The sequence below is a fragment of the Mesitornis unicolor genome, unplaced genomic scaffold (assembly GCF_000695765.1).
Source record: "Mesitornis unicolor isolate BGI_N332 unplaced genomic scaffold, ASM69576v1 scaffold32747, whole genome shotgun sequence".
NCBI lineage: Eukaryota > Metazoa > Chordata > Aves > Mesitornithiformes > Mesitornithidae > Mesitornis > Mesitornis unicolor.
In genome coordinates, this window is record NW_010194883.1 from 210 (window position 1) to 11,644 (window position 11,435).

At 44.9% G+C, this 11,435-nt stretch overlaps 1 protein-coding gene across 1 annotated transcript; it reads left to right on the forward strand.

Moving 5' to 3' along the window:
- The first annotated feature begins 1,436 nt into the window (after nucleotides 1–1,436).
- AMMECR1L (AMMECR1-like) lies at nucleotides 1,437–11,209 on the forward strand. Its single transcript, XM_010187948.1, has 6 exons — nucleotides 1,437–1,883; nucleotides 6,996–7,106; nucleotides 7,549–7,663; nucleotides 8,371–8,461; nucleotides 9,447–9,543; nucleotides 10,674–11,209. The coding sequence occupies exons 1-6, from the start codon at nucleotides 1,477–1,479 to the stop codon at nucleotides 10,783–10,785; spliced, it is 933 nt and encodes a 310-aa protein (XP_010186250.1). The 5' UTR covers nucleotides 1,437–1,476; the 3' UTR covers nucleotides 10,786–11,209.
- The last annotated feature ends 226 nt before the right edge of the window (nucleotides 11,210–11,435 follow it).

An 11,435-nucleotide genomic window follows, 5' to 3' on the forward strand; every position in this document is an offset into this window, starting at 1 on the left:
ATCTTTTTTCCTAGGTGGTGGTGGTTGTTGTTATGAAGGCAGAGATCACAGGAAAAAGGGTGGTTTTCATTAGGTCTTGTACATTTTGTTCCTTATGCAGATTTGTCCCTCTAAAACCCTGAGGTGAGGGATCCCGAGCAGTGCAGGCACCGCCAGTGCAGGCGTTCTGTGTTGGTTTGTTGCTGAGGCGTGTCCCCTGCCCTGTGTCATAATAGCAGTGCTGGGGCAGGCCAGGGCTGTAGGACTGTTACAGTGGCTGGTGGAACTTCACAGGTAAAGTTCTCATTGCTCGCACACTCGGGGCAGGAAGGGAGTTCTCACTGTGAGTTTTGGTGCATTTCACAGCCCCCTGCTCTGTGCATGTGCTGGCAGTTCAGGCTCCAGTCAAATCCTCGGATGAGCTGGAGGGATGCTGTAGTGGTTCAAGAAGCAGCCTGGTACTCACAAGAGCTGCGTGTGACTTCCAGTTCTCTGTGATTTCTGTGTCTGTGCTTTTAGCTCCATTTGGGAACAGGTTTTCCCTCCCTAGGTGCGTTGAGATCTCACGGTGATGACAGTGTTACACTTGTGCCTCCCCTTGACGCGTGGTCCTTGCCCGTCACCTTTGTTCATTTTTGTCTGCATAGGCTCTCATCTCTCTATTTGTTCCTCCCCTTCTTGTGGTGCAAGAGCCAGCGTTTGCTTCTTTGCAGCTCTGGGGTTTTTTATACCGTATCTGTTTCCTGCCGTTACCGCTTCCCTCTTCGCTCTTCCTCTGCTCCGTATCCTGACTGTACACCCTACACAGTCGTGCTCATAAGTAACCCTAGACAGTAATGGCAGGTTCTAGTTTTTGGCGTCTGGAGAACAGTCTGGTTAGAAAACGGTGGTTTAGTGCCTGTGGCTCCTCTCTGTGTCTCACGTAGGGTAGCGCCAAATCAAGGGCAGCACCCCTGGGAGTCCAGCCCTGGAGGTGTCATCTGGAGTTGTTGTCGCCCTTCTGTTGGGAACGGGGAAGGGAAATGCGCTTGTGATTTCTTTTAATGCCTTGATCGCCGTTGGTGCAGGCGTTGGCTGAGGGGGGAATGGGAAAGGCAGTGGCTGGGGTGTATCTGTAGTCCAAAGTCTTTCTGTCTTTTCTCTTCTGTTATCCCACAGTTTCATTCCCTTTATGGTTTTTTTTGGTGACCAGCTGCCTCTTAGTGTGCAGTACACCTCACCAAGCACTTTAACAAGTGTGATTTCACACCCATTGCGTACATGCTTTTAGTTTCTGTGTAAAAACACCCATTCTGCTCGTTGAACTGGTTTTAGTTCTGTACTCAGCTGTGCATTGTGAGGGCTTTCTTCCTCTTCTTGTTGCAAACCTGATGCCTTAGTGGGGGCAAGGAAGCAGCTGTTGGTTTTCCACCTGTAACTGTTTTGTGTGTTGCTTCCCCTCCCTGCCCTCTCTTGCCAGGGTTCTGCAGTGCTCCAGGCGGCGAGTTTTGAAGCAGGATGGGAAAAAGACGCTGTGTTCCTCCACTTGAGCCCAAGCTGGCAGCTGGCTGTTGTGGGGTGAAGAAGCCCAAATTGTCTGGGAGTGGAACGCACAGCCATGGGAATCAGGCCACAACTGCACCCGGCTCCAGTTCAGGTCCTCTTCAGAACCACCAGCACACAGACGGGAATAATGGAAGGGAGAACGTATCTGACTTGACTTTGGGCCCAGGAAATTCCCCGATCACTCGAATGAATCCCACTTCAGGAGCTCTGAGCCCACTTACTCGGCCCAATGGAACTGCCAACAGCACCAAGAACCTGGTGGTGACAGCAGAGATGTGCTGCTACTGCTTTGATGTACTCTACTGTCATCTCTATGGTTTCCCTCAGCCACGACTTCCTCGATTTACCAATGACCCCTAGTGAGTAAATCCACGTGCGGGAGCCAAGCTGAGAAACCAGCATCCAGAGCTGTGCTTTGGCTGGGGAGGGAGGAAGGGTTTCCTCTGGCAAATGGGAGGACTGGTGTGCAGGGAGGAATGGGGGCGTTCTGCTGCTTGCTTTGTCTACCAGAAACAAAAGTGATGTGCAGTAAGGGCATGAAAGAGTGAGAACATTGTTTTGTTTGTTGGTGGGGATGAGTGGAGCTGTGAAGAGCGGCCTTCAAGGGAGAACACGCTTAGCTTTACAAAAAGAGAGCCAGGCAAGATCTGAGGAATCAGCTCAGTGTGTGCTGTGTGAGACGTATGCTTTATGGAGGAGCGCAAACCCCCTTTGCGATAACGTTCTGTTAGTTTGCTCCCTTCCTTGTCAGTGGGTTCCTCTGCAAAAAGTTAATTGCACTGTGCCTCACGTAAAACTGTACTAAAAGAATGAGTGGAACTGAAATTAGTTTTCAGAAAACAGGAGAAAAGTCATTGATTTGAAAAAGATCCTGCTTCTGATGTCAGGCACTGACCTGGTGAAGGGACGAGGGGAGAGACTTTCTTCTGTGAAGCAAATGGAAAGGGAATAATGTAAGAAGTTGAAACAAGTTCCTGGCTCATCCTGAACCAAATGCTGAGCTGGTGAGAACTGGAGAGTTTCAGCTGTACACGTTAACTGGTTCAGGAGGGAAGAAAAGACAAAATTTGCCAGTTAGTGGAGATAGTGCTGGTTGGGCAATGTGGGGAGAAATGGAGAGTTAACTTTGGAGGATGATCTCAAGGTTAAGGAAAAAGGAGGTGTGAATGAGAAGAAGTGAGGAGAAGGATTTACGAAGGTATTTTGCTTTGGTGAGATTCAGCGACTGTTGATCTGAAGGTTGAATGTGTAGGTGTGGAAATGTTAATGTTGTTAAAGTGTTTGGTGGAAGATTTATATGGGAGAGATCAAAGGCAGATAAACCTCCTGACACCGCTCCAGGGGCCTCCTCCAGAGCAGCAGATAAAATAAGAAGTTGTTGACATCTTTAATGTGAGCGAATGAATTTTCAATTGATGTAAAGGAACAGTGGCTTAAACAGGTCAAGGACTTTTTCCATGTATTAAACATCTCCCTGCATTATTGGCTGCCAGGGTAGATGCAGGTTGTGCTTCCATGCAGTTATTATCTGAGCAGGATTATGGATACAGGCTCTGAATGCTACTGCAAACTAAGCTGCTTAATATTGTAAATACAACTGAATAGAGAAACCCTCTGGACTGGAATATAGAGCAGTTCCAGGGACCCCCCAGCCTGACGTATTTCTGCTGTTGTTTTCCATACCTAAGCTAAGGAGGCTTCATTTAGCAAATGATGCGTTAGTCTGCTTATTTTATCACTTGAAATGCAAAGGCGTTTGTTGTTGGTTTGCTCTAAAGTCAGGAAGAGAGACTGTTTAATACAGCTTCGTTATTTTGGCATTAAAGGAGATTTCTGGCTGGATTTTATTGCTGTTTCTGTTGACCGGTTTCAAAAAGGGCGTTCTTTCAGGAATATCAGCCCTTTGAATTTTATGCCCAAATTTGAAAAGTTAAAGATTGTTCATTGGGCATTTCAGCACTGACAGTTTAAAAGTGTTTTAGATCAGTGCTCCAAAGCAAAAGCAGCTCCTCTCTCTTCCTCCCCTCTGGGCAAATGCCTACCCGAATGTTCTTGTGTTTCAGCATTTATGCTGTTGCTTCTAGCAAATAGTTGTGTGTACCCCAGGGAAAGGCATGGGGTTTGCTCACTTGCATTGCAAGCACACAGGGATGATCTGTCACACTTGAGAACCTCCAGCCAAATGTTATCAAATGCAAGAGTAAGCAGAGTGAAAATGCATCAATGATTTGCGTTGTTGTAAAGTAATTAATGTCCCTGAAAGACAAAGGTATGTGCCAGCAGTCTTTCCAGACAGAAAAGAAGAGAAAGATGCACAGGGTTGTCCTGATCTATTTCTCAGGTACTGGATCTTTTAATTGGTGCTGAACCCTAAAGTAAAGATAAAAGTAGTCGTGAAGGGCAGGATTCTGTGTAAACTGTGAAATAGCATCAAAGTTACAGGGTTATGACTGTGAATTCCAGTTACCAGCTTCAGAGGATATGTGTAGGGCCAGCAGTCTCAGTGGGAACTATGAAGCTGGTAGATACCCATGGAGTAAGGGAACCTTATGTGCATATTAGCAATGTTGCTCACAAATCAGTGTCGAGAAGGAGGCATTGCAAGACTCATAGTTATGTCTGAATTACCTTGGTAAATGAGGAAAACATCTCCTTTACTATTAAGTTACTGGAAAAAAATTACAATGTTGAACCTGTATGGCATGCAAACAGTTAATTGGTTATTTCTTGCACTTTTGTATTTTGATTAGTGTGTTTAATAGTAGGTATTACAAACTGGTACTAAAACTGTACCATGCAGGTTCCCGTTGGCCATGCCAGACAAATAGTGAGATACTTGCATCATCACTTCTGCACTGTAACAGGTTTTTCCCCAGCATAAGCTAGATTGTCATCTGAACAAACGAGATTTTGCTACTTTAACGTTCCCTCTGTAGTTGCAATTGGAGAAGCCGGTTTTTAGTTGCTGAAATGCCCATTTCAAGCCTTGCGAATCCTCATCCATCACACGCGAGTAGGGTGTTGTGACTGGGGAGAAGCGGGTGCCGTCATCGAGCGAGGATGTGACTGTGGAGTACCAGCAAGTGCTCTGGGGGAACACGAGCAGGAGCTCGTCGTGACTTTTCCCAGTACATCTGGGAAATACGCTTCACAGGGAGGGGTTACGAAACAGTCGACTTCTTGTCAGCTGCACCTGCAATCTGCCAAGTGCTTTTCTTCCTCAGATGCAGAAACAGCGTCTTTTCTACAGTGGAAACCTTGACGATGTACTTGTGCAAAATCACAATGTTTTTTATGCCTCAGCTGTTATGACCACAGAGAAAAATTGTTTAAAATGTGCTTTAAGATGCTTTAAAATATGACAGCATTCTGAATGTAATGATCATGTCCTTTCTGGTAATACCTTTTCTATTACAGATGCAGAAAGCTGTGTCACAGCTCAGTGGAAACAGCTTTTTTTTCTTTTTCTTATTGGAAGGGGAAAGAGGTGAATTTGAAATGTGAACCTGTAATTTCAGTCAAAGAAAAGAAGGAACTTAGATTTGTATTCTGTCAGTGATGCTTTTCCTTTTCTCCCTTCCCTTTTCTGCGTGGGGCGAGTGTCACATAGGCTAAGTAACGCTTTCAAAACTAATTCGATTAAGCTAAATTTCCGCTGAGCTTATGACAGTAATATTTCTCAGAAATCTCCTTTGTAAGTTCAGTATCTTTTTTTTTTATAAGCTTTGTAATGTATTTTCTTACACTCTGTTTTCTGTCTCAACATCTGGTAGGCTAGATGAAAATGTAAATGAGATGCTGAAAGTGCCTTGAAGTGCTGCTGGAAAACTGGAACAAGAAATCCCAGGTCTTGCTCAAGCAGCCAGGAGGTGGCCAATGGTTGTGGAAGAAAGTTTCCACTTCCTCTGTGGGCAAAGCACTTCCCAATTATCACTTCAAGGCTACTTGCTAACCAGATCCTGGCTGTCGGGTTTATGCTGTGATAGAGTTGGTTTATTTCCACTGATGCACTGGGCATTGCTTTATCACAAAGTTTTAAATTATGTTCTAACTGCTTAGACATAAGCAGCTCCGTTGCCTGTATTTGAGAATTTATCCACGCTCTGCTGGTTTTGTTGTCTGAACAGAATCTTGTAGTATTATTTGTAATATTTGCTGCCAAGATCTACTGCTTACAAGACCTTCAAGAGTTTGAGGAAAGTAAGTGTCTGAGCTCTGTCTCCCTGGCTTAGAGCTCCTGTCAATGTTTGTTTAAGCTCAGAAAACAACTTTCTGAACACTGCATATTTTCTATCCTGTTACTTATCTTTTAAAGTTCAGTCGAAATCCCCAGCCTGGTGTTTGGAATCACTAAAGACTTTCTCGTTTATGCTTGGGTTCGAAGTGACTGCATCTTGTATTCAGTGCGCTGTAATCTGAAAAACTGAGATCAGTCGTCTTGGTTTTGTCATTAGATCAGCATCATCAGTTGCCTGACAGAATTTTCCAGGTGTTTGGACATTCCTGTAGAGCTGCAGCCACCTCCTTTCTTTACTGTTTCTCTCTTCAGCTGTTTGCAATTTGACTCACTCCTGCAGAAGTGACTTTTTGTGTTTAATATTCAGTCCTCTTTACCTGTTAACCTCTTCCTAGAGCTCTTCTGAATGCTGCTGTTCTGAACTTCTTGGTTTTTGAGGCTTAATCATGGCTTTTAGTTTAACAGATTGAAAGGAGCCTGCTGAATTTGAGAACCTACTGTTATGCCTGTAAATTCCTGTTAGTAGACAGGAAAGTGGAAATCCATGTGATGTTTGAATAGGAACAATACAGGGATTTAGATATGTGCTCAACAGGAGAGAAGCTGTGTAAATAGGATTAAAATGTCAGGTAAGCAAAAGATGTGAATGTAAGCTGAGCACGAGGAATGGACCTAGAAGTCAGCTCCTCGTGGAAATAACGCGGTGAAGGGGAAGCTAGGCTTGCTTTTTATCCTTAAAAAATACCTTTTCTCACAAACCTGAATTACAGATGATTTGCAGAATGCTTGGCAATCTGGTTCAGTGATACTGTAAATAAGTCTTACTTGCTTCACCTATATTAACTTTGATCCATTTGTCATATAAACTAGTGGATGCTGCTAGGTGGGGCCATTACTCACAGAGGTAATCGGTGGGGTCAAGTAATAATCATATTGCTCCTTAGAAGATAGCATAGCCTGGCCAGGAAGGTGGTGGTGGAGAGCTTAGAGTACTGGGGGAAAGAAAGGAGTGTGCCAAAAAGGTGGGGGGAGATACTGGGTTTTGCATTTGGGGTGTGTGTGGGTGTAGGGTTTTATTATTGTTAGACAGCAGGTGGGAAAACACGGCTGTTGGGGCTCATTAGGGAGAGAGAAAGCAAGTGCAATCATCTGTGCTCTTTGATACCTTGTTAGTCTCCCCTTAGCCACCAAATGTGTCTATAGGCTGGAGTATTTTTGTTTTTTGCCTTTTCAGTCCACTCTTTGTGACGTGGAAGACGGGGCGAGACAAGCGGCTTCGTGGCTGCATCGGGACCTTTTCAGCCATGAATCTTCACTCAGGACTCAGGGAATACACATTAACCAGGTAATTATGTTGAAAAAGAAGTCACTCTGAAATTAGTTTAATTTGCTGAAGTTCTGTAAGGATTCGAGGTTGGGATGTTGGGTCAACATAGTTCAGTTTAATGTGCTTCACAGTAAAATAAACCTGAGAAATGTATGATAGGGTGAGGTAACGTAACAGGACTTAGTGGAATGTCTGCAACAGGTGAATTCTGGTCCACATTTGAAGTCTAATGTTGACTCTGTCTTGCATACTAACAGTTCTGACATCTGACATAGCATGTAATTTCCTCTTCAGCCACAGTAAGGGGAGGACAGCATCAGGAACCTTGCACTAGCATTTGTTTGCTCATTAGATGAGGAAGACGTGCAAACAAGCAAGCTTCACAGAGGCAGAATCAAAAAGGGAATAACTGAGCATCTGACAAGGCTGTATTAGGCAACACATCTTCTCTTCCCTTTAGTGCACTTAAGGACAGCCGATTCCCCCCCCTGACCCGCGAGGAGCTGCCCAAACTCTTCTGCTCTGTCTCCCTCCTCACTAACTTTGAGGATGCCAGTGACTACCTGGACTGGGAGGTGAGAACAGGTGCATTTGGAACTGCCTCACTCTCGGTCCGTTTGGGTTCGGGTTAGTACATGGCGATGTGTCTCCTTCGTTACAGGGGTGTGTGGGTGTTGACACTGGGAATAGGAGCAATGGGGCTGGAAAACTCGGGTGGGCTGGCAGTGTGCTTTTTGGATGGGAGAGGATCTGAATGGGAGTAAGAGAGACGTGAAAGTGTTTTATGGATTTGGCCCAAGAGGAAATGAGCGTAAATACATATGTAAAAACCTGGGAAGTATTTTGATGCTGGGAATAAAAAGTAATTAAGACCAAAGGCATTAAGCATTTTTAGGGCCTTGTGCTTTTAAGTGTATTTAGTTCTAGAAGCATTAAACGGACTTTGTGGTTGGGCTGATTTTAGGGGTGATTCTTGTGTGGAGATCTTGTCTTGCCCAATATAAGAGATGGAAAACTGTCAGACTTGTGACAAGACTTAACTCGGGAGAAGTGGCAGGGAACTGGTCAGGCTCAGCTGGGAAAGGTGGCAGAGGTCGTTTGTGCTGCTAAGAGAGCTGCTTGTGAGACCTGCCTGGCAAGGACAGAGTGGGGAAGAGAACGTCCTGATCCAGGCGAAAGCCAAACTGGCCATAGAGAGATACAGTGTTGTGGGAATGACAACTCGATCGTGGACTCAGTGCTAGCAAACACCTCTTACTTGGCTGTTCATTTCCATCTGTAGGTTGGGATCCATGGGATCAGAATAGAGTTCATCAATGAGAAAGGTGTGAAACGCACAGCCACGTATTTACCTGAGGTTGCTAAGGAACAAGGTGGGTTTGAGATGGCAGCCAAACGTGTCAACACATTGTGTCACAGAATTGGGTAACATAAATCTATGGATTTCGGGTTTGGATTGCAATGCTATCCTCGTAGTAGTGCCATGGAGCCACCAGGCTTAATCTGGATAACTGACACCCGATACAGCTGCTGCTGGGTTTTCATCTGGCCTTTCTCTCATCCCACATCTGTGCACAGCTGTATCTTAGCGTAAAAATGTTTTAGGGCTTAAGAAATAGAGGATCTCAAAGTATGGATCTTCCAGCTTCATTCAGCATTGCATCTTTCCTCTTCTATGTTTCTCCCACCAACTAGGATAACTGCAGGCTGCACAGCACCAACAGGAGAGTCCCTTTCCTCCTCATTCTTGCTAAAGTAGCATCCTCCAGATGAGGGCAGGAAACAGGGCCCCTCTGGAGCACACTTCCCACTCAAATATAGTAGCGGTCACCATGGTAACTGCTCAAAATATTGCCTCCTTTCCTCCACCTAGCAGAGTGGAGTGGTCGCATCCTCCTGGCTCTGGGGCAAAAGACTAAGGTAGGAATTTTAACTCTGATCTCTCACATAGCAGTGCACTGTGCTATCACTAGAGCATCAGGTTGATCCCAATTTGTCTATGTAAAGAGCTAAGTATTATTTTAAGGCTTAGGGAGCTAAACTTGAGTGGCACATGATGAAACAGTTCGGGGTCTCTGCAACAGAAGCAAGGCACAGACCTATATATGAAGAGAGGCCGTGTGGAAAATGGATTTACTGTTTTATATACTGGTTCCAGTAGGATTTAAAAGGGGTTGGCATGTGCAGGTAGTGTGCATGCATCAGACCATGTATGTCCAGTTCAACACTGGTATTTCTGAAGCTCAGAGTTTCCCATTTAGTTGTTTGCTTTTCTAGAGGCCTTTTAATGCATCTCATATCTTTTTGAAACGTCATTTTTTATACTGAAAAATTGCCCTCGCTTCTCTTTTTCACTAGACTGGGATCAGATCCAGACCATAGACTCCTTACTCAGGAAAGGTGGCTTTAAGGCTCCGATTACCAATGATTTTAGGAAAACGATTAAACTCACCAGGTGAGTCAGTAGATTTGTCGTATTTTACTTTACAGTATTTGTGGGTGATGTCAGTCTTCATGCCTCTTCCAGATGAGAGGTGTAGTCTGAAAGACAAAATCATAAATGCCACGTGTTAGGCATATAATATACGTGAAGTGCAATACGTTTGGTCCATGCTTAATCGAGGTTAGCATTTTCTAAGAGAAGTGCCACTGGTTTTAATATTATCATCCACAGGGAAGATCAAAAGAAGCCAAAAGGTTGATTTTTCTGTCTCTTTACAAGGGGATTCCTTTTCTCGTGTGCCCAGCTGTGGCTGCTGTAGCTATCTGGAGGTGGCAGCTCTCTTAAACCCCACTCAGATTTGGCTGGTGTTCATAATGTGCTTGCTTTTCAATACCCTCAGCTGTCCCATTGGTTTCAGCTCCCTTTATGTCAGTGAAAATTGGGACATTCTGGTTTTGTATAGAAACACTAATTTATCAGGTCGTTCCTTATCTCTGGAGAAATGAGTTGGGTATGCAGGGGTTTTTTTTAACACGAGAGGACAGGATGAAGGTTTTCATTAAATTCTAGCGTGACGTGAACTCAGTGCAGTTCACAACCACTTTGAAGTTCTCTGTGTCGCATGCTTTAGAGGCACCTGGAAATCTCTAGTCTCTCATTTTGTGAATTCTGATGGTACAATGTGGACTAAGTCACATAAATGCTATAATAAACCTCCCATTTAAATCTCTGTCATTTTCTGTCACTCACCTTTCAACTGTGAAGATAACTACAAAAGTAAATAATAGTGAAATACCGGTTAGTCTCTGGAACTGAGCCTCCTTCGAGCAAACATCATGCCCTTGTTTGCCACAGCAAGTGGATAAAAAGAATGCAAATTGGTCATTTGTTTCCTGTGTGCTACTTCAGAAGTCCCCGTCGTTATGATTGCCTTGAACAGGGCTCAACTTTTGGGACATGGAAGCTAATCCAAGCTCAGATGGGTTATTTCAGAGTAGAAAGACAGTGCGTGATGAAATTAGCGGGTTCCTCGTGGTCGTTATTAGCTGTGAGCTACAGGGTGATCTGGGATGAATGTTTTAATGTCTAGTTCCTTCGTGTTGCATAGTCTGACAATCTTCTTTCTTCTGCTGTTCCCACAGGTACCGCAGTGAGAAAGTGACAATCAGTTATGCAGAGTACATGGCTTCCCGTCAGCATTGTTTCCAGAACGGCACTCTTCATGCCCCCCCCCTCTACAATCATTACTCCTGACACACGGCTGCATGACCAGTCCCACTCCCCAGTTGCTGCCAACGGCTACGACATCATCGGGGCAGACGCCTCCTCTTCCTGGTCCAGTTACTTCTATTACTGCACCATTTTATGATGCTAGCTTCCGTTGCCAAGTCTGCCTTCCAGCTGACCTGGGGGGAGGAGAAGAGCGTGACAGAACTTCAGGGGCCCAAGCCTTATCTCAGCCTTCCCTCTGAACGGGGGTTCAGTTGGATTGGGGCTCCATGCCTACGAACTGTCGTGAGGTGCAGAAGACCTCTGGGAGTGAAAGTGCCACTTCGGACCGATCCGTTCCCGTGTGTTACCGACACTCCGGAAACTCGAGTTGTTCGTTATGGAAGCCCCCCCAGATCAAGTAGGAGCATTCCCCTGGCAGCCTGGGCAACGGAGTCCAACAAAACATTTTTTAGGTTCTTTCTATTTTTTTTAACCTCTGGTATCTGTTGTTACCGAGAGCTGATTGCAGTCCCCACACATCACAGGCGGACATTGCGATATTGGGGAGGGTTGAACATCTGGATAGCACCCCACCTTCGCAGACGGAAGACACTTATTAAAGATGTGAAAAACCTTTGGATGGTATTGCAGATGAATCCCTTATTTAAAGAAGCCCTAGGAGGCTTTAATTA

Excerpts from the sequence above, each read along its gene's own strand:
- AMMECR1L (XM_010187948.1), top strand. The coding sequence starts at position 1,477 with ATGGGAAAAAGACGCTGTGTTCCTCCACTTGAGCCCAAGCTGGCAGCT. Across the intron at positions 1,884-6,995 it reads CGATTTACCAATGACCCCTA|TCCACTCTTTGTGACGTGGA; the intron begins GTGAGTAAATCC and ends TTGCCTTTTCAG. Across the intron at positions 9,544-10,673 it reads AAAACGATTAAACTCACCAG|GTACCGCAGTGAGAAAGTGA; the intron begins GTGAGTCAGTAG and ends CTGTTCCCACAG.